This window comes from Somniosus microcephalus, chromosome 10 (genome assembly GCF_052327205.1).
Source record: "Somniosus microcephalus isolate GS21.2 chromosome 10, FLI_Smic_1.0, whole genome shotgun sequence".
Classification (NCBI taxonomy): Eukaryota; Metazoa; Chordata; class Chondrichthyes; order Squaliformes; family Somniosidae; genus Somniosus; species Somniosus microcephalus.
In genome coordinates, this window is record NC_140996.1 from 233633716 (window position 1) to 233656541 (window position 22826).

Below are 22826 nucleotides of genomic sequence, written 5' to 3' on the forward strand. Positions count from 1 at the left end.
GGCTGGGGCGGGGCGAGCGGACGGACGCACTCGCGCAGCCGGCCGGCCGTTGGCCACGGCGCCCCGCAAACCAGCCAATGAGAGAGGGGGAGCGAGCGGGCGCGAAAGACTACAATTCCCAGAAGCCTTTGCGCAAACGGCTGTTGCAGCACAGCTGGCCCTCCACCGCGCCGAGCATTGTGGGAGTTGTAGTCCAATGCCCGAGGGCAGCGAAAGACCAAAGCCCGGTTGTGGTTGCCATAGTTACCGCCACTGGCAGCGACCCGGTGAGGGGATTAAAAGTCACCATTCAGGCTAAATTCAATCGATTATACAAATGGTTAATCAGCATCCGAGAGAAACAACAGCAAAGGTGGGATTTAAACTTTAATTGTGCAACATGTCTGTCAGTCAGAGCAGGTAAAGCCCCGGGGGCAGTACTGAGGGAGCGCCGCACTGTCGGAGGGGCGACACTGAGGGAGCGCCGCACTGTCGGAGGGGCGGCACTGAGGGAGCGCCGCACTGTCGGAGGGACGGTACTGAGGGAGCGCCGCACTGTCGGAGGGACGGTACTAAGGGAGCGCCGCACTGTCGGAGGGGCAGTACTAAGGGAAGTTTCCGCTGCACTGTCTGAGGTGCTGTCTTTCGGATGAGATGTTAAACCGAGGTCTCGACTGCTCTCGGGTGGACGTAAAAGATCCCATGGCCACTATTTCAAAGAAGAGCGGGGGAGTTCTCCCTGGTGTCTTGGCCAATATTTATCCCTAAATCAACATCGGTAAAAATAGATTATCTGGTTGTTATCACATTGCTGATCATGGCTACACTTCAAATAGTACTTCATTGGCTGTGAAGCGCTTTGTCCTCTTTTATTGAACCAAATTAATTGTAAATTAGTAGAACTTAAATTAAAACTTATCAAATCAAATTAAAATTACATTGCCCGGGGTGACGATGCACTCCAGTTCCCGCGGCGCCCACCGGTCTCGGAAGGTCTCAAGTGTGCCGGCGGACACCGCATGCTCCATCTCCAGGGCCACCCGGGCGCGAACATAGCCGCGGAAGAGAGGCAGGCAATCGGGCCGGACGACCCCCTCGCCCGCCCGCTGCCTGGACCTATTAATGGCCACTTTGGCCAGGCCCAGGAGCAGTTGAAGCACTTTGTGACGCAAAAAGGCACTGTCTAAATGTGAGTTCCTTCTTCCTATCTTTAATTGTTAAAGTGTGACTGTATAAATGCAAGTCTTTCTTCTTTAGAGCCCTGTATGTACCTGGGCGGGTGGAGTGGCGGGCTTTTATTTCTGCTCCTGGAAAAAAACTCTCTCCCAATTCACTTACGAAATCCCAACTGTCCAGCCTTTGGCTCTCCTTTTGACACATCAGTTCTGCAGCTACCGATCTGCTCAATTACTCCCTCACCTCCACCTTTTGATGCCCTTGTCCCCATTGAATCCATTACTCTCTCTCACCCTGGCCGTTCCCCCTGGTATGGCCCTTCTCTTCACTCCCTTAAGTCCAAGGGACGCAGACTTTTTTATTCGTTTATGGGATGTGGGCGTCACTGGCAAGGCCAGCATTTATTGCCCATCCCTAGTTGCCCTTGAGAAGGTGGTGGTGAGCCGCCTTCTTGAACCGCTGCAGTCCGTGTGGTGAAGGTGCTCCCACAGTGCTGTTAGGGAGGGAGTTCCAGGATTTTGACCCAGCGACAATGAAGGATCGGCGATATACTTCCAAGTCAGGATGGTGTGTGACTTGGAGGGGAACTTGGAGGTGGTGGTGTTCCCATGCGCCTGCTGCCCTTGTCCTTCTAGGTGGAAGAGGTCGCGGGTTTGGGAGGTGCTGCCGAAGAAGTATTGGCGAGTTGCTGCAGTGCATCTTGTAGATGGTACACACTGCAGCCACGGTGCGCTGGTGGTGGAGGGAGTGAATGTTTAAGGTGGGGGATGGGGTGCCAATCAAGCGGGCTGCGTTTTACTGGATGGTATCGAGCTTCTTGAGTGTTGTTGGAGCTGCACTCATCCAGGCAAGTGGAGAGTATTCCATCACACTCCTGACTTGTGCCTTGTAGATGGTGGAAAGACTTTATGGAGTCAGGAGATGAGACGCTCGCCACATAATACTTAGCCTCTGACTTGCTCTTGTTGCCACAGTATTTAAGTTTCTGATCAATGGTGACCCCCCCCAGGATGTTGATGGTGGGGGATTCGGCGATGGTAATGCCATTGAATGTCAAGGGGAGGTGGTTAGACTCTCGCTTGTTGGAGATAGTCATTGCCTGGCACTTCTGTGGCACAAATGTTACCTGCCACTTATCAGCCCAAGCTTGAATGTCGTCCAGGTCTTGCTGCATGCGGGCATGGACTGCTTCATTATCTGAGGAGTTGTGAATGGTGCTGAACACTGTGCAGTCATCAGCGAACATCCCCATTTCTGACCTTATGTTGGAGGGAAGGTCATTGATGAAGCAGCTGAAGATGGTTGGGCCTAGGACACTGCCCTGAGGAACTCCTGCAGCGATGTCCTGGGCTGTGATGATTGACCTTCAACCACCACAACCATCTTCCTTTGTGCTAGGTATGACTCCAGCCAGTGGAGCGTTTTCCCCCTGATTCCCATTGACTTCAGTTTTACCAGGGCTCCTTGATGCCACACCCAGTCAAATGCTGCCTTGATGTCAAGGGCAGTCACTCTCACCTCTGGAATTCAGCTCCCTTGTCCATGTTTGGACTAAGGCTGTAATGTGGTTGGGAGCCGAGTGGTCTTGGCAGAACCCAAACTGGGCATCAGTGAGCAGGTTATTGGTGAGTAAGTGCCGTTTGATAGCACTGTTGATGACACCTTTGCTGATGATTGAGAGTTGACTGATGGGGCGATAATTGGCCAGATTAGATTTGTCCTGCTTTTTGTGGACAGGACATACCTGGGCAGTTTTCCACATTGTCGGATAGATGCCAGTGTTGTAGCTGTACTGAAACAGCTTGGCTAGAGGCGCGGCTAGTTCTGGAGCACGATAGCTGGGATATTGTCAGGGCCCATAGCCTTTGCTGTATCCAGTGCACTCAGCCGTTTCTTGATATCACATGTAGTGAATTGAATTGGCTGAAGACTGGCTTCTGTGATGGTGGGGACCCCTCAGGAGTAGGCCGATATGGATCATCCACTTGGTACATCTGGCTGAAGGTGGTTGCAAACGCTTCAGCCTTGTCTTTTGCACTCACGTGCTGGGCTCCACCATCATTGAGGATGGGGATATTCATGGAGCCTCCTCCTCCCGTTAGTTGTTTAATGGTCCACCACCGTTCACGACTGGATGTGGCAGGACTGCAGAGCTTTGATCTGATCCGTTGATTGTGGGATCGCTTAGCCCTGACTATAGCATGCTGCTTCCGCTGTTTAGCATGCATGTAGTCCTGTGTTGCAGCTTCCCCAGGTTGGCACCTCATTTTTAGGTACACCTGGTGCTGCTCCTGGCATGCTCTTCTACACTCCTTATTGAACCAGGGTTGGTCCCCTGGCTTGATGGTAATGGTAGAGTGAGGGATATGCTGGGCCATGAGGTTACAGATTGTGGTGGAATACAATTCTGCTGCTGCTGATGGCCCTCAGCGCCTCATGGATGCCCAGTTTTGAGCTGCTAGACCTGTTCTGAATCTATCCCATTTAGCATGGTGGTAGTGCCACACAACATGATGGAGGGTGTCCTCAGTGTGAAGACGGGACTTCGTCTCCACAATGATTATGCAGTGGCCACTGCTACCAATACTGTCATGGACAGATGCATCTGCGACAGGTAGATTGGTGAGGATGAGGTCAAGTAGGTTTTTTCTTCGTGTTGGTTCTCTAGATATATATTTGCTAGAGTTTAGAAGAATGAGAGTGGATCTCATTGAAATTAAAATTCTAACAGGACTAGACAGACTAGATGCAGGAAGGATGTTCCCGATGGCGGGGGCGTCCAGAACCAGGGGCCACAGTCTAAGGATAAGGGGTAAGCCATTTAGGACAGAGATGAGGAGGAATTTCTTCACCCAGAGAGTGGTGAACCTGTGGAATTCTCTACCACAGAAGGCAGTTGAGGCCAATTCATTAAATATATTCAAGAAGGTGTTAGATATATTTCTTAAGGCTAAAGGGATCAAGGGATATGGGGAGAAAGCAGGGACAGGGTACTGAATTTGGATGATCAGCCATGATCTCATTAAATGGCGGAACAGGCTCGAGGGGCCGAATGGCCTACTCCTGCTCCTATCTTCTATGTTTCACCACCTGTCGCAGGCCCAGACTGGCAGTTATGTCCTTCAAGACTCGGCCAGCTCGGTCAGTAGTGGTGCTACCGAGCCACTCTTGCTGATGGACATTGAAGTCCCCCACCCAGAGTACATTCTGTGCCCTTGCTACTCTCAGTGCTTCTTCCAAATGGTGTTCAACATGGAGGAGTACTGATTCATCAGCTGAGGGAGGGCGGTAGGTGGTGATCAGCAGGAGGTTTCCTTGCTCATGCTTGACCTGAAGCCATGAGACTTCATGAGGTCCAGAGTCAATGTTGAGGACTCCCAGGGCCACTCCTTCCTGACTGTATACCACTGTGCTGCCACCCCTGCAGGACAGGACATACCTGACGTAAGAAAACTACGAGGCACTTGGTCTGAGTGTTAAACAAGGCTTCAATCAACTGTTTCTCAACATGGAGATCCAGTTGTGTCCTTTACTAGTTCCTGTTAAAGAATGTCCTGAGCAAGCTGGGCCCATGCCCGAGTATTTATACTCTCCCTGGACAGCGCCACCAGCAGGCCACCCAGTATTACTTCGTAAGTCATTTTCACATGAATGACAAGATTCAGGTCATTCTTCCCGCCTGAAAGATTGGAAGTCCGGCGGCTTCCTTCTACCGAATTAATCAGACTAAGAATAGACGCAGTCCTTTGGATCTCCATTGGAGGCCGGAAGGCACGTCTCCTCGGACCGTGTTTTGGTCCCTGGGTCACTTGGTTCGTACCGGCGGGCTGGCAGAGTCCATGTCGCCGTGATCGACCTGAGGGGGACTGGGGAGATCGTGGCTCCGGGTGCGGGCCCCCACCGGCGCAGAGCTGGCTTCACCCTGCTCAGTAGTCGGTGACTGACCGGCGTCCTGGCTTTGGGTGGCCATCCCGCGGGGAGCGCTCTGTTCCCCGGGTTGATCCGGCGGAATAGCTGGCAGATCCCTTGACGTCCCGGGTAGGGCGTCATCCTCAGAGGAGCGCAGGGTATCGGTGTCATTAATACGGATCCCACTATCGATTGGGACCGGTTGGGCAGGGAGCCACATCCCGATTAGGGTACCGCACGTGCGCGTATGTGGGATTGACATCCGTCAGTTCCACTTTGTCGACGAGGGGATCACTCTTAGAGGATCGGACGAATCTTCGGAGCAGCACGGGGCCAGGAGCTGCCAACCATGATGGTAGGGACGTCCCATGAGTGGAGCGACGCTGGAACCCGAAGAATTGCTCGTGAGGAGTAGCGTTGGTGGATGTAGAAAGAAGAGATCTGATGGAATGCAACGCGTCAGGGAGCATAGTTTCCCACTGCTGGCCTGATAGGTTGTGTGACCTCAGTACAAGACATAGAAACATAGAAACTAGGAGCAGGAGTAGGCCATTCGGCCCTTCGAGCCTGCTCCGCCATTCAACGAGATCATGGCTGATCATCCAAACCCTAGCACCCGGTCCCTACACCGACAGTCATCCCACCCAAGCCCTATCCCCGTAACCCCACATATTTAATCCCCCCTAACACTAAGGGCCAATTTTTATCATGGCCAATCAACCTAACCCGCACATCTTTGGACTGTGGGAGGAAACCGGAGCACCCGGAGGAAACCCACGCAAACACGGGGAGAATGTGCAAGACGAACAGCGTTCCAAACAATGGCGTTGTATCTCTCAACCTGTCCGTTTCCAATAGGATGATACGGTGTCGTTTTACTTGTGGCGATTCCCCGTTGGGAAAGATAACTTTTGAGTTCGCTTGACATGAAGGCGGGACCCCGATCAGAGTGGATGAAATTGGCTGTACCGCAAAGGGAAAAGACCTGATCGAGGCATTTGATCACTGTGGAAGTAAGCATATTGGGACAGGGGAAAGCAAAGGGAAAACGTGAATATTCATCCACATAGTAAGCAAGTAGGTGTTTCACGTTGAGGAAGGCAATGGCCCTTTAAAGTCAATGCTGAGTCGCTGCATAGGCTGCATAGCGTGTATGAGCGAGCCATCCGATGGATGGAAGAATTGCGGTTTTAATTCCGCACAAATTCTACAGGTGGAGCATGTTCCTTTCACGTCTTCCATAGAAAATGGGAGATTTTTAGATCGCACAAAGTGCAACATATGGGTAACACCAGGATGGCACAAGTCAGTATGAAGATCCGTAAGAGTCGAAGTTGACATGGAAGAGCAGAATGCACACGTGAGGGTATCCAGGACTACATTCTCTTTGCCGGGTCGATAATGTCTGGTGTAGCCAAAGACGGCCAATTCCATCCTCCCAGGGCTGTATTTTGTTATTCTTGACCTTAGTGTGTTTCCGGTTATCCAGCATAAAGGCCACAGAGCGCTGATCAGTTATGAGCGTGAAATGGCGACGAGCGAGAAAATGACTCCATTTACGTACTGCTTCGATGATAGCCGTAGCCTCCTTCTCGACAGGAGGATAATGGAGCTCGCTACCCTGCAAAGTTCTGGACAGAAATGCAACGGGTCGACCACCTTGATTCAAGGTAGCCGAGATCGCCACCTCCGATGCATCGCACTCGACCACGAAAGGGAGATTTTCATCAGTGGAATGAAGCGTGGCTTTTTCCAGTTGTTGCTTGAGGAGGTCGAAAGCTGAAATAGCCATCGCGTCCAATGGAAATGACTTCGCGTGAAGCAGGGGCTGGATCTTGTCGGAGAAGTGGGGTATCCACTTCGCATAATAGGCGAACATGCCGAGGGCCCGACGAAGAGAGCTGAGATTCGTAGGAGGAGGGAGCTCCTGAAGCGGATGAAGTCGCTCCGGATCTGGTTTGATGACACCATTGCCCACCCAGTAGCCAAGGATGTTGACTGATGGTACTGATTTCACAGATTTGGATTCATTTAAGGTTAAGTTGCGACGACGGAGAACGTCAAGAAATTTCTGGAGGTTGGCATCATGCTCCTTCTGGTCATGACCAGCAATGGTGATATTATCCATATATGGAAAAGTGTCCGTTAAGTTCTCCTGTTTGACTAGGCTGTCCATTGCCCGTTGAAAGATGGCCACCCCATTGGTGACCCCAAATGGAAGGCGACAAAACTGGTAAAGCCAACCATTGGCCTCAAAGGCCGTATACTTTTTGTCAGAGTCCTTTAACGGTACTTGATGATATGCGCTCTTTAAGTCAAAAGTTGAAAATACCCTGTGGTTGGCAAAGTTATTGACCATGTCATCGATGCGTGGTAGTGGGTAGGCATCCAGGTCGGTATACTGGTTAATAGTTTGCGAGTAATCAATGCAAAGACATTTCTTGTGTTGCTTCAGAGGATTTTCCACAACGATGACTTGAGCCCACCAGGAAGATGAACATGGCTCAATGATACCGTCAGCTATAAGGCGAGAGATTTCTGCCTCAATAAAGAATAGATCATCTTGGCTGAAACGTCATGATTTAGTGACTATGGGCTTACATCGGGGGGAAAGATTGGCAAACAAGGAGGGCTCGTCGAGCGAAGCCACTGAAAGTGCACAAAACAGTATTTTGGAAACAGTAAGCTCCGGCTTTGGCCCTCCAAACTCGAAAGTGAGTCTTTTGTGTTGTTTCTGGAAATCCTGTCCCAGGAGCACATCACTGCATAGGTTTTTGAGCACCCCGAGCCGGGTGAAAGAATAAGTGCGGCCATTGAGAATAAGGTCAACAAGACAAGACCCGGAAGAGTTGGTGGTCAGTGTCGTCAGAGTCATTACAATTTCCCTGTCCGAGGGGTAAATACGCAGTTTTAACTTACTGACAGCCCGCTCACTGATGAAGCTGTCAGAGCTACATGAGTCGATTAATGCACTCAAAATGTGTCCATTTACCGACACCCTCGTGGCTGCATGGGACAGGCTTTGGTGAAAAACAGCTGTAACACTCGTAGTGGCTCTTGGAGGAGGAGCAATTTTATAGATAGCAGCTGTAACACTAGTAGAGGCTCTTGACCGGCATACTTTAGAAAAGTGACCTTTCTTACTGCAATGATTGCAGATTGCATTACGAGCAGGACAAAATTTCCTACAATGGAATGCACCTCCACAGAAGAAACACTTTTTAGATTGCCAAGATGCCTCTAGGGTAGGGTCGTCATCAGTGAGGGCTTCCACCTGAGGCTTACCGGGGGAGTCACTAAAAGTAGTAGCAGCAGTCCGTGCATATGGTAAAAAATAGGCATCTGAATTTTTTAAGCTAAGTCCAGATATTTTGCCTGGTTATAGGCAGCTTGTAACCCGAGGGTTTTATTCTCCAACAGACGCTGGCGTATGAGGGGAGAAGCAATTCCGTTAATAAAAGAGTCACAAATTAATTCCTCCCGGTACTGCTCAGCTGAGACAGCTTTAAGGTTACAATCTTTGCTGAGCCTGCGAAGCTCTTGAAGGAATTTGTCAAGTGATACCCTGGGTTGTTGTCGAGTTGTGGCCAGTAGGTGCTGAGCAAAAATTTCGTTTGGGGCCTTAACATATAGTTGCTGTAGTGTTTGGATAGCGGAGTCATAGTCTACACAGTCTTCAATATAGTCAAACACATGAGGGGACACATAATTGGCAAGCATTCGTAACTTATTAGGAACATTCTCACCACACTCCTCGAGGAAGTTGCTGAAGGTACGATACCAGTGTTTCCATACCTTAGCAGCTGTAAGTGAATTCGGGTCCAGGTCGAGACGGGCGGGTCTGAGTAGTTTCTCCATGATGGATTGATTACTACGTCCGAGTTCCCTTCTGCAGTTTGAATCGTAGCTGTCTGTTTCCAAATCACTCAGAGCGTGGAGCGGGTTACAGTTGATTAAATTGACGTAAGAAAACTACCAGGCACTTGGTCTGAGTATTAAACAAGGCTTTAATCAACTGTTTTTCAACATGGAGATCTAGTTGTGTCCTTCACTAGTTCCTGTTAAAGAATGTCCTGAGCAAGCTGGGCCCATGCCCGAGTATTTATACTCTCCCTGGACAGCGCCACCAGCAGGCCGCCCAGTATCATTTCCACATGAAGGACAAGATTCAATACCCAGGGATGGTGATGGAGCAGTCTGGGACATTGGCTGAAATGTATGATTCTGTGAGTATGACTATGTCAGGCTGTTGCTTGGCACAAGTCCCCAGATGTTGGTGAGGAGGACTTTGCAGGGTCAACTGGGCTAGGTGTGCCATTGCCGTGTCCGGTGCCGAGGTCGATGCTGGGTGGTCTGTCCGGTTTTATTCGTATCGGTTTGTTACAACTGAGCAGCTAGTTAGGCCATTTCAGAGGGCAGTTAAGAGTCAACCATATTGCTGTGGGTTTGGAGTCACATATAGGCCAGACTGGGTAAGGACATTAGTGAACCAGATGGGTTTTTTGACAATCCGATAGTTTCATGGTCACCATTATTGATACTAGCTTTTTATTCCAGATTTATTTAATTAACTGAACTCACATCTCTAGATCATTAGTCCAAGCCTTTGGATTACTAGCCCAGTGACATTACCACTGTGCTACCGTTCCCTTGAATGGATATGCGGGACAACTGGTTTAGCCATTCATCGCCAGATCTGGCTGGACCACATAAAGCATTATCGGGTCCTGCTCTCTTCTGCCAAAATTGCTCACTATTCCAGAATCATTCTGGAATACAAAGATAAACCCCGACCTCAGGTACTGTCCCCCTCTCCTCAAAAAAACCCTTAACCCCTCCGTCCTTGCAAACTACCGCCCCATCTCCAATCCCCCTTTCCTTTCCAAAGTCCTTGAACATGCTGTCGCCTCCCAAATCCTTGCCCACCTTTCCCGGAACTCCATGTTTGAATTCCTCCAATCAGGTTTCCACTCCTGCCACAGTACTGAGGGGTGAGGCCATGGAAGGATTTGAAAACAAGGATGACAATTTTAAAATCAAGGTGTTGCTTAATCAGGAGCCAATGTAGGTCAGCGAGCACAGGGGGTGATGCGTGAACGGGACTTGGTGCAAGTTAGGACACGGGCAGCAGAGTTTTGGATGACCCCAAGTTTACGTTGGGTGGAATGTGGGAGGCCAGCCAGGAGTGCGTTCAAATAGTCAAGTCTAGAGGTAACAAAGGCATGGATGAAGGTTTCAGCAGCAGATGAGCTGAGGCAGGGGCGGAGACGGGCGATGTTACGGAGGTGGAAGTAGGCGGTCTTGGTGATGGAGAGGATTTGTGGTCAGAAGCTCATTTCAGAATAGGAGGGAGAAAGAGAGGGAGAAGGAAAAAGACAGGGGGGATTAGCAAGTGTGAGAGGATGGGGTAAATGGGAAGAGATGAGGGAAAGGGGGTTGAGAAGGCAAGGGTGTGAAGCAAGAAAAAGGGAGACTTAATAAGAGGAGAAGGAAGAGCAGGTGTGGAGAGGGAGCGTAGGGAGATTTCTTTGATCTCTTAAATGTTTATTAAAATTTCAGGTTATAATAATTTAAGTATCACAAACACACAATACCTGATGTACAATAAACGCAAGATCATCTTTCTGATTTAGAATATTGGTAATGTTATTCACACCCAGAGAGTGATGAACCTGTGGAATTCTCTACCACCGAAGGCAGTTGAGGCCAGTTCATTAAATATATTCAAGAAGGAGTTGGATATATTTCTTAAGGCTAAAGGGATCAAGGGATATGAAGAGAAGGCAGGGACAGGGTACTGAATTTGGATGATCAGCCATGATCTCATTGAATGGCGGAACAGGCTCGAGGGGCCGAATGGCCTACTCCTGCTCCTATCTTCTATGTTTCTATTATATAATCACAATTCTGACTGGCTCAACCACCTACGTGCAAATTTCATTGAAGATAATCTAAGATGGTGTGCAGCAGATTCCCAAATTAGCAAAGTTGCAAAGACAAGAGAGGGTAGATAGCATCGTAGAAATGCTTTAATATCTGATCACATCTCTCCCCAACAGCTTGATGTACTTAACATACAATGAATGAATTGGAAGTGCGTTGATTGATATGAAGACAAATGCAGCAGCCATTTAACATACAGCTGTGTCAGCCGTGGCTCAGTGGGCAGCACCCTCGTCTCTGAGTCAGAAGGTTGTGGGTTCATAGTCCCACTCCACAGACTCCAGCACAAAAATCTAGCCTGACACTCCAATGCAGTACTGAGAGAGTTCTGCAGTGTCGGAGGTGCCGTCTTTCGGATGATGCATTAAACCGAGGCCCCATCTGCTCTCTCAGATGGACATAAAAGATCTCACGGCATTATTTCGAAGAGGAGCATGGGGAGTTCTCCCCGATGTCCTGGGGCCAATATTTAACCCTCAACCAACTTCACTAAAAACAGATTATCTGGTCATTTTCACCTTGCTGTTTGTGGGAGCTTGCTGTGTCCAAATCAGCTGCCACGTTTCCCTACATTACAACAGTGACTACTGTTAGATCCGTGTATCTTAATGTTGTGTCCTTCAATAATCAGACAAAAGACTGCAGGGAACGATCAACAGGTGTTTACTGAATGAGGGTTACTCTAGAATTAACTGTACAGATCCCTACTCAGGGTTTATATACAGGTGTGGTCACTGCTGGTACTACAGTATACAGGAGCTGTAAAAAGTAGTTCTCCCCTTAAAGGTACATACATTACAATTCCTCCCATTAGATTAACAGTACCATAACACTCATTTAACAATTAAATATCAAACTAATTACAATTAACACTTTTAACATGCAACATTAGCTGAAAATAGTCTATTTATAAATTCAGTCTTTGGGGAGGCTTCCTGATCCTTTCTGGATAGCGCCTTTCCCGAGTGTCTTGCTCTTGGTGCGGAGGCGATTCTGGCCCCCTGTCGTCGGTTCGTTCATCAGCTTCCGATGCTACTGTTTCTGAGGTAGATGCGACCTGTACGTGGGGTTCCTCACCAGGTACGTATGGCCAAGACATGGGGTTGACTCGTTCCTGTGACTCTAGGATCTGGTCAGCATGGCGTCTCACAATGTTCTCCCCAACATCCACTGTGTACATTAGTGGCCCCTGCCGTGTGCATATCGTTCCTGGTTGCCATTTCTCTGTTCGGTAGTCGCGGGCCAAGACTGGTTGCCCTACATTGAAGCTCCTTGTCGGCTTCTCATTGATGTGCTGGAATTGCTTACTCTCAATGTCTCTTCGTCAATTCGGTCTGAGCAAATCCAGACGAGATCTCAACCTTCGGTTAAAGAACATCATGGCCGGGGCCTGGTTGGTGACTGCATGTGTCGCATTTCTGTAGGCTAACAGGAAATTGTCCACCTTATGCTGCAGTGGAATGTCGTCATCGCACATGGCCTTTACTGCTTTTTTAAAGGTTTGTACAAACCTCTCAGCCAATCCATTTGTGGCTGGATGATACGGGGCGGATGTGTAATGCCTTACCCCATTCCTTTTCATAAATCTTCGGACACAAACTGTGGTCCGTTATCAGAGCAAATCTGCTCTGGCAAGCTGTTCCTGGCAAAAATGGTCCGTAGAACTGCAATAGTTTTCTCCGTGGTGGTGGAGGACATTTTGATCACCTCAGGCCATTTCGAGTGCGCATCCACGGCTATTAAAAACATTGAGTCCATGAATGGACCAGCAAAATCAATATGCACCCGTTGCCATGGAGATGAGGGCCACTCCCATGGGTGTAGAGGGGCATGTGGTGGTGCATTTTGGACCTTCTGGCATCCTGAGCAGCTCTTTGTCAGGTCCTCGATTTGCTGATCAATCTCCGGCCACCACACATAAGCCCTAGCAAGGCTTTTCATTTTTACCCCTCCCAGATGACCTTCGTGAAGCTCATTGAGCACTCTCTCCCTTAACTTGGGTGGAATTACCACTCGGGATCCACACATCAAGGTCCCCTGGCATACTGACAGCTGTTCTCTTCTGGATGAGAATGCTGGCAACAGTGAGTCGCCATGTGCTGGCCATCCCTTCACCGTCAAATCATATACCCGAGACACCGTCGGGTCATTTCGGGTCTCCTTCTCTATACCAGCGTTAGTTACTGGCAAGCATTCAATTATAGTCGAATGAAATATTTCGACAGGATCCACTGCTGGTGCTTCCTCCGCAGTAGGCAGTGGCAGGCGTGATAGCCCATCAGCGTTTCCATGCTGTTTCGTGCCCTTATATTTGATATCATATTGGTGCGCCCCTAGAAAAAGGGACCATCTTTGCAGCCGTTGCGCAGTCATCACCGGAACGCCCTTCTTTGGATTAAAAATGGAGACAAGTGGTTGATGGTCAGTCAGCAAGGTGAACTTCTGCCCGTGCAGATAGTGATTGAACTTTTTCACTCCCCACACTAGGCTGAGGGCCTCCCTGTCAATCTGGGCATAGTTACGCTCGGCTGAGGTTAGTGACCGAGACGCAAAAGCTACTGGCCTCTCCGAGCCATCCGGGAATTTGTGCGACAGCACCGCTCCAATGCTATAGGGTGATGCATCATACGCCAACCGAATTGGTAGTGCTGGGTTGAAATGAGCCAACACCTCTTTTGATGTGATCAATGCTTTGCTCTTCTGGAAAGCTCGTTTACATTCGTCACTCCACTTCCAAGGTACCCCCGTTTGCAGTAGGGTGTTCAGTGGGTGTAGTACGGTAGACAAATTCGGCAAGAACTTATGGTAGTAGTTCACCAGCCCGAGGAACGACCTCAGTTGTGACACATTTTCCGGTGCTGGAGCCTTGACTACTGCCTCAATCTTTTCAGGGGACTTATGTAACCCCTCTTTATCAATAACGTGGCCACAATACGAGATCTGTTTCTGGAAAAACTCGCATTTGTGGCGATTAGCTCGGAGCCCATATTCCTTCAATCTAGTGAGCACCTGCTCCAGGTTGGCGAGGTGATCACTGTCATTTTCGCCCGTGACCAGGATGTCGTCCAAATAACACCGGGTCCCTGGAATCCCTTGCAGGACTTGTTCCATTGCCCTTTGCCAAATAGCCGGAGCTGATGCTACCCCGAACACCAGCCGGTTGTATTGGTAGAGACCTTTATGAGTGTTGATTGTGAGGTACTGTTTCGAGGCTTCTTCTACCTCCATTTGCAGGTACGCCTGGGCCAGATCAATCTTAGTGAAGCCTTTCCCTCCAGATAGCGAGGCAAAAATATCTTCAATCCACGGAAGCGGATATTGTACAGTGTGAAGGACTGGGTTCACTGTCACCTTAAAGTCCCCACAGATGCGAACCTTCTTTGGTTCCCCAGGTGTATTACTCAACGACCTCTTCATTACAGGAACGATGAGTGTAGCCCACTCGCTCCAGTCCACTTTGGACAGTACTCCTGAACGTTCCAAACCTTCCAGCTCTGCTTCGACGGCTGGGCGGATCGCATAAGGTACCGGTCTGGCCTTAAAAAACGTTGGGCTTGCATTTTCCTCTATTTTGATCATCGCTGTTATGCCTTTTAGTGTTCCGAGTCCCTGCTGGTCAGTTAGCATTTTTGACAGTCGTCCAGGTGTGACGTCGTCATCCTTTTTGGCATCTACAGTCAGTGCTTGTATGGAATGCCAATCTAGCTGTATCTTCTGGATCCATTCACGTCTTAGTAGTGGTGGTCCTCCATCTGGCAATACATATAGGTCCATTTTTGGTGTTTCCTTGCCGTTATATATAACGTTCACCCTTATTTATCCTTTGGGGTAGACTTTTTGCCCCGTGTACGTCTTCAAGACAATCTTTGTATCTCTCAAGGGTATATGTGAGAATAGCCGCTTGTAGTCCCTTCGGTTTATGACTGTTAGGGCTGATCCTGTGTCCAATTCCATTTTCACTTGGACTCCTGCTATCTTGAGCGTGACCCAGATAGTTTGGTGATCCTCCGTTTTGATCACATTATGTAGTTTCAGACAACCCAGCTCCTTGCTTCCGGAGTCTGTATCACTTTTCTGTTCATCTGAACTACTCTCCGTCACCTTATGTACCTTCTTGTACTTCTCCTGTGGAGATTTCTTGCTGCTGGTTTTCTTTCCCGACCTGCAGACTCTTGCTATGTGTCCTACTTTTCCACACTGTCTGCACACTTTGTCCTTGAACCAGCAATCATTATGGTCGTGTGTTGTTCTGCCGCAGCGATAGCACTTCACTGTTCCGTATGACATTTCATTTGTGCCATATTCTTGCGGTCTCCATTGTATCTCTGCAGCGCCCCGTGCGGCTGCTTCATGTGATACTGCAATGCTGAAAGCCTTGTCCAGCGTAAGATCCTTTTCTGATAGAAGCCGTTTCTGGGTTCCTTCACTTTGAAGTCCACACACAAACTTGTCCCTTAAAGTATCTGCTAGTCCCGTTCCAAACTGGCAGTGTTTCGATAGCTTGCGCAGTTCCGTTAAATACTCAGCATTACTTTCATCTTTATGCTGGTTCCTTTTGTGAAACTTAAATCTTTCTGCTATCAGCAGCGGTGTGGGGTTTAAGTGGTCCTGTAGGATTGACACTATGTTTTCAAAATCCTTTTCTACTGGCTTCTCTGGGGTTACTAGGTTTCGTAGTAAGCCATACGTTTTTGCACCCATTGAATTCAACAATACCAGCGCTTTCTTGTCATCTGGCACTTCATTCGCCTTGCAGTATACTTCTATGCGTTTGAGATATGTCGTCCAATCTTCGACTTCATTGTCGAACGCTGTGATACTGCCACTCTTTGGCATTTTTGGGTGTGGTTAAACTGGCTTAAAATGGCGTCTCCCGCGCTTTCCTTTCTTCCCCGCTGCGGCTTAAAATGGCGTCTCCCGCGCTGCTGCCAACGCCGCTCTCGGCGGTCCTCGTGGCAAATGGCGACGCCCTGTGGGTTTCGTGCGCTGCTCCTGCGCTGCTGCCAATGCCGCTCTCTGCAGTCCTCGTGGCAATGGCAGCGCCTCGCGTTTTCCTGCGCGCCTCTCTCCCCCGTTGACGCTGTTCGGCCCTTGAACACCGGCTGCGCTCTGCTCTCTCTCGCCTCTCTCCCCCGTTGACGCTGCTCGGTCCTGAACACCGGCTGCGCCCTGTGCGCTCTGCCCTCTCTCTCTCCCCCGTCGACGCTGCTCGGCCTTTTTCTGTGCCGCTCGGTCGGCTCTAGCCGCCGCTGTCCGGGAAGGGTCTGCGCAGTACCTGTTGCCAGCCCGTTTCGCTGGACCACCGTGACTGGAAAGCCAAGCCTGGCTCTCGACAGCCTCCCCTGCGATGCTCAAATCTCCGCTGGATGACTGGTCGGTTGCCCGTGGTCGACGCCCGTGCTTCTGGACTCGACCTCCTTCCACTGTTCTCCAGGAGCGAATCCCTGGGAGGTGATGCAGAGTTGCAGGAAGGTTCGAATCTGCGTCGTCGCCAATGTTATATCCGTGTATCTTAATGTTGTGTCCTTCAATAATCAGACAAAAGACTGCAGGGAACGATCAACAGGTGTTTACTGAGTGAGGGTTCAAACTGCAACTGACTGTACAGATCACTACTCAGGGTTATATACAGGTGTGGTCACTGCCGGTACTACAGTATACAGGAGCTGTTAAAAAGTAGATCACAGAATCACAGAAACCCCACAGTGCAGATAGAGGCCATTTCGGCCCATCGAGCCTGCACTGACACATATCCCACCCGATCCCCATAACCCCTACACCAACACATATCCCACCCTATCCCCGTAACCCCACGTATTTAATCCCCCTAACACTAAGGGTCAATTTTATCATAGCCAATCAACCTAACCCGCACATCTTTGGACTGTGGGAGGAAACCGGAGCACCCGGAGAAAACCCACGCAAACACGGGGAGAATGTGCAAACTCCACACAGACAGTCGCCCGAGGCCGGATTCGAACCTGGGTCCCTGGCGCTGTGAGGCAACAGTGCTAACCACTATGCCACCGTGTTGCCCCCTTAAAGGTACATACATTACAACTACGCTTCAAAAAGTACTTCATTGGCTGTAAGATGCTTAGGGACGTCCGGTGGTCATGAAAGGTGGTCGTATAAATGCAAGTCTTTCTTTACTTTATTCTTTTTACAGCAAGATCCCACAATGGCAATGCGATGAATTACCAGTTTATCTATTATTTCAGGTGATGAAATGATCTGTTTTTTGTTGAGAGAGGGAGGATGATACCAGAGAACTCCTTGCTCTTCTTTGAATAAATACACATTACCTTCTTGAGGAACATACGGATCCTTTTGTTGATTCCAGCCACCGCGTCCAGCAGCACCTGAATCAGATCCTTCTTCCTGTAGATTGGGTTGAGCTTCTCAGATCTCCTGCAGTGACTCCGAGTGGCCAAGTGCCTCTTGATATCTTTCTCCCCTTGCCTGGCACAGCTCAGGTAGGCCTCGCAGACGATGCAGTAAAAGTCCTGGCCGCACTCTGGAACGGGCTGAATGCACGGGTATATGATGGCCCACTCGGGCTTGAACTCGAAGCAGAGCTTCTTGTTGCCTTTGTAGTTCATCTTCTTTCGCTACTTCTCTGCGGAGTTTGACGTGAGATTGAGGAGAGGGAGGGGCCCAAGAGTCAGACATGGAAGTGGAGACTTGAGGGAATCTTGCACTCCCTGCACCTCCAGACCTCTCGATTCTTGAACTTTTGAAATCGTTGTGCCGACTATATTTTTCAAGCAAAAATGTGTCATGATGGTTTAGGTGCCCTTACTGAGCTAGTCAGATATCTCTCAGTAACACAGGCGTCACAATAACATGCTGTGACAGAGAAAGTGTAAATCCTACCTTATGGCGGTTACATTTTTAACCAGGTTAATTTGGTCGACCTTTTAAGGCTGAGGGTTGTGAACCGTTGGAATTCTCTACCCCAAAGGACTGCGGTAATGCTGAGTCGCTGAGTATATTCAAGGCTGAGATCGATAGATTTTTGAACTCTAGGGGAATCGAGGGATATGGGGATAGTGCAGGAAAGTGGAGTTGAGGTTGATGATCAGCCATAATCTTATTGAATGGTGGAGCAGCTCGAGGGGCCGGATGGCCTATTCTTACTCCTAATTCTTATGTTTTTATGTTCCAAGGGTTAAATTACAAGGCGAGATTACACAAACTAGGGTTGTATTTCCTGGAATTTAAAAGGTTAAGGGGTGATCTGATTGAAGTTTTCAAGATATTAAGGGGAACAGATAACGTAGATAGAGAGAAACTATTTCCGCTGGTTGGGGATTCTAGGACTAGGGGGCAGAGTCTAACAATTAGAGCCCGACCTTTCAGGAGTGAAGTTAGGAAACACTTCTACACACAAAGACTGGTAGAAGTTTGGAACTTTCTTCCGTTAACAGCAATTGGTGCTGGGTCAATTGCTAATATTAAACCTAAGATTGATAGATTTTTGTTAACCAAAGGTATTAAGGGATATGGGGCAAAGGCGGGTATATGGAGTTAGGTCACAGATCAGGCATGATCTCATTGAATGGTAGAACATGCTCGAGGGGCTGAATGGCCTCCTCCTGTTCCTATGCACCATTGCCAGCACCAAAGGGCTTCCAAACATTTCAGACCGGGAATTTGCATTGGGAAGAACAGGAGGACCAACAGAGGGGTGCCAGGAAGGTCAGGCTGCATGAGAGGTGCTCTGTGCCCACCTGCATCTCGAGACAGAGGTGAACATGGCTCGCTTTAGTAGACTATTTCTTTCTGGTGGAGCCTCCTTATTCCCAAGGGAAGCTGGAACGGTAGTCCTGATGGTGCAAATAAAATACGTGAATACCTCACTAACTGGATGTTGGATGCTTCCTTGGAAGAGATACAGAATGAACGCTTGTGCTCAATTCTCTGAAGGGACTTGAACCCACAATCTTCTGACTCAGACAAGAGTGGTTTGTTTGGTAAAGGCACTGCCCAGTTAACAAACTCAGCCATACAGAACAGAAGATCCTCACTTTGATTCCTGATATGTGTTAAGTTAACTGACCTCAGCAAGAAGACAACATAAGCACATAAGAATTAGGAGCAGGAGTCAGCCATACGGCCCCTAGAGCTGGTCCGCCATTCAATAAGATCATGGCTGACACCTCTCATTCTTCTAAACGCCAGAGAGTATAGGCCCAATCTACTCAATCTCTCCAACCCTCTCATCCCAGGAATCAAACTAGTGAACCTTCCACTTTTCTGCCCGATCCCCATATCCCTTGATTCTGCTGGAGTCCAAAAATATTCACAATCTACATCAATGATTTGGACAAAAAGAAAATACCGCAGATGCTGGAAATCTGAAATAAAAACAGAAAATGCTGGAGATACTCAGCAGGTCAGGCAGCATCTGTGGAGAGAGAAACAGAGTTAACGTTTCAGGTCGATGACCTTTCGTCAGAACTGGAATCAATAATTTGAACGAGGGGACCAAATGTAATATATACAAGTTTGCTGATGATACAAAGCTGGGTGGGAATGTAAGTTGTGAGGAGGATGCAAAGTGGTTTCAAGGGGATATAGACAGGCTAAGTGGGCAAGAACATGGCAAATGGAATATAATGTGGAGAAATGTGAAGTCATCCACTTTGGTAGGAAAAATAGAAAAACAGTGTATTTTTTAAAGGTGAGAGATTGGGAAATGTTGGTGTTCAGAGGGACCTGGGTGTCCTTGTACATGAATCACTGAAAGTTAACATGCAGGTACAGCAAGCAATTAAGAAAGCAAATGGTATGTTGGCCTTTATTACAATGGATTTGAGTATAAGAGTAAAGAAGTCTTACTACAATTATATAGGGCCCTGGTGAGACCACACCTGGAGTATTGTGGACAGTTTTGGTCTCCTTACCTAAGGAAGGATATACTTGCCATAGAGGGAGTGCAACGAAGGTTCACCAGACTGGTTCCTGGGATGGGGGGATTGTCCTATGAGGAGAGATTGAGTAGACTAGGCCTATATTCTCTAGAGTTTAGAAGAATGAGGTGATCTCATTGAAACATACAAAATTCTTACAGGGCTTGACAGGGTAGATGCAGGGAGGATGTTTCCCCTGGCTGGGGAGTCTAGAGCCAGGGGTCACAGTCTCAGAATAAGGGGTTGGTCATTTAGGACTGAGATGAGGAGAAATTTCTTCACTCAGAGGGCGGTGAATCTTTGGAATTCTCTCCCCCAGACGGCTGTGGAGGCTCAGTCGTTGAGTATATTCAAGACAGAGATCGATAGATTTTTGAATATTAAGGGAATCAAGGGATATGGGGGTGGTGCAGGAAAGTGGAGTTGAGGTAGAAGATCAGCCATGATCTTATTGAATGGTGGAGCAGGCTCGAGGGGCTGAATGGCCGACTCCTGCTCCTACTCCTTACGTTCTATGTTCTTATATATATCTTGAATATACTCAACGATTCAGCATCCACAGCCCTATGGGGTAGAGAATTCAAAAGATTCACAACCCTCTGAGTGAAGAAATTTCTCCACATGTCAGTCTTAAATGGCCAACACCTTATCCTGAGATTATGCTCCCTCGTTCTAGACTCTCCAACCAGGGGTAACAACCTCTCAGCATCTACCTTGTCAATCCCCCGCAGAGTTTTACATGTTTCAATGAGATCACCTCTCATTCTTCTAAACTCTAGAGAGTATAGGCCCAATCTACTCAATCTGTCCTCACAGGACAACCTTCTCATCCCAGGAATCAATCTGGTGAGCCTTCGTTGCACCGTCTCCAAGGCAAGTATATCCTTCCTCAGGTAAAGAGACCAAACCAAACCAATAAGGTGTCTAAAAGTGGCCTCAGCCAGGGTTCTCACTCCTGACTAATATCAAGTTACCCTGCTCCCTACTGGAAAGTGCATAACTTCTTCTTAGGCAGTCCCTCTGAACCGAGGATGACTTGCTTCCACATTAAAAATGAGTTCTCAGGTGACTGATGAGTCCAATGCGGGACCTACAGTCTCTGTCACAGGTGGGACAGACGGTGGTTGAAGGGGCGGGTGGGTGGGGTGCTTGGGTTGACTTGCGCTGCCTGCGCTGCCTGCGCTTGGCTTCTGCTTGCTCCCGGCGAAGAGACTCGAGGTGTTCGGCGCCTTCCCAGATGCTTCTCCTCCACTTTGTGCGGTCTTTTTCAAGGAGACTTTGAGGGTGTCCTTGAAGCGTTTCCTCTGCCCACCTGGGGCTCTCTTGCCGTGCCGGAGCTCCAAGTAGAGCGTTTGTTTTGGGAGTCTCGTATCGGGCATGCGGATGATGTGACCCGTCCAGCGGAGCTGATCGAGCGTGGTCAAAGCTTCGATGCTGGGGATGTTGGCCTGAGCAAGAACACTGACATTGGTGCGCCTATCCTGCCACTGGATTGGCAGGATTTGTGGAGGCAGCGTTGGTGGTACCTCTCCATTGCTTTGAGGTGCCTGCTGTACATGGTCCATGTCTCTGAGGCATACAGCAGGGTGGGTATCACTGCTGCCCTGTTGACCATGAGCTTAGTGCCGGGTTTGAGGTCCTGGTCTTCAAACACTCTCATCCTCAGGCAACTGAAGGCTGCACTGGCACACTGAAGGCGGTGTTGGACTTCGTCATCGACGTCTGCCCTTGTTGGCAGTAGGCTCCCGAGGTAAGGTAATGGGACAGGTTAAGAAACAAAGGATGGCTCTAGATGGAGTGTGAATTGTGCTGCCAGAGTGAAGGACAACTGCCGTGTGGGAGGGAAGAAAAAAAAACACAAACAAAAAGTGTGGATAAAAATATATATATGTGATAGGGGCCGAGGTTATGATCTGAAGTTGTTGAACTCTATGTTGAGTCCAGAGGGTCCTCCCACAAGGCAGCTGTCCTTCATTCTGCCAGCGCAACTCACACTCCATCTAGAGCCATCCTTTGTTCCTAACCTGTCCCATTACCACCGCCTCTCGCCTTGAATATCTCTTAATGTCTCTTTAATTCTCCTGCCTTCCATCCTATCACTGACCTCCCCTTTTGTTCTTTCATCCCCTCCCCCATTTCCCAGCCCCTAAACTTGCTTTAAAATCTGTTCTTTCCCTGCTTTTTTCCAGTTCTGACGAAAGGTCTTCGACCTGAAACGTCAACTCTGTTTCTCTCTCCACGGATACTGCCTGGCCTGCTGAGTTTTTCCAGCGTTTTCTGTTGTTATTTCAGCATCCGCAGTATTTTGCTATTTTATTTGTCTTATGGATGTTTAGCGTAAGGCCCATGTTCTCGTACGCTTTGGTGAAGGTGTTGACGATGGTTTGGAGTTTGACCTCCGAGTGAGCGCAGACGCAAGCGTCGTCTGCATACTGTAATTTGATGACAGAGGATGGGATGACCTTGGATCTGGACTGGAGGCGACGGAGGTTGAACAGTTTCCCGTTTGTTCTGTAAATTAGCTCCACTCCAGCGGGGAGCTTACTGCGGGTGAGATGGAGCATTGCAGCAAGGAAGATCGAGAAGAGCGTTGGTGCATGCGCATGTGCATGAGGAAGGATTTGGTTCAACAGTGAAGCTCCCTACAGTTGAATAGCTGATTAATATTCACTGTCTAGGCTTATACATGGACAACAGCTACTTGGACCTGAGGGCTGGCCGCATTTTTTCATTAGTTCCTGGGATGTGGGTGCTGCTGGCAGGGCCAGCATTTATTGCCCATCCCTAATTGCCCTTGAGAAGGTGGTGAGGAACTACCTTCTTGAACTGCTGCAGTCCATGTGGTGAATGTACTCCCATAGTGCTGTTAGGGAGAGAGTTCCAGGATTTTGACCCAGCGACGAT

The 22826-nt window shown here is 48.8% G+C and overlaps 1 protein-coding gene across 1 annotated transcript in view; it reads left to right on the plus strand.

Moving 5' to 3' along the window:
• The first annotated feature begins 77 nt into the window (after positions 1–77).
• The window catches only part of xrra1 (X-ray radiation resistance associated 1), a 127799-nt gene continuing 105050 nt past the window's right edge, over positions 78–22826 (plus strand). The window contains exon 1 of the mRNA XM_085998321.1: positions 78–352. Within this exon, the coding sequence (XP_085854447.1) occupies positions 78–352 (275 nt within the window). The remainder of the gene's footprint in view (positions 353–22826) is intronic.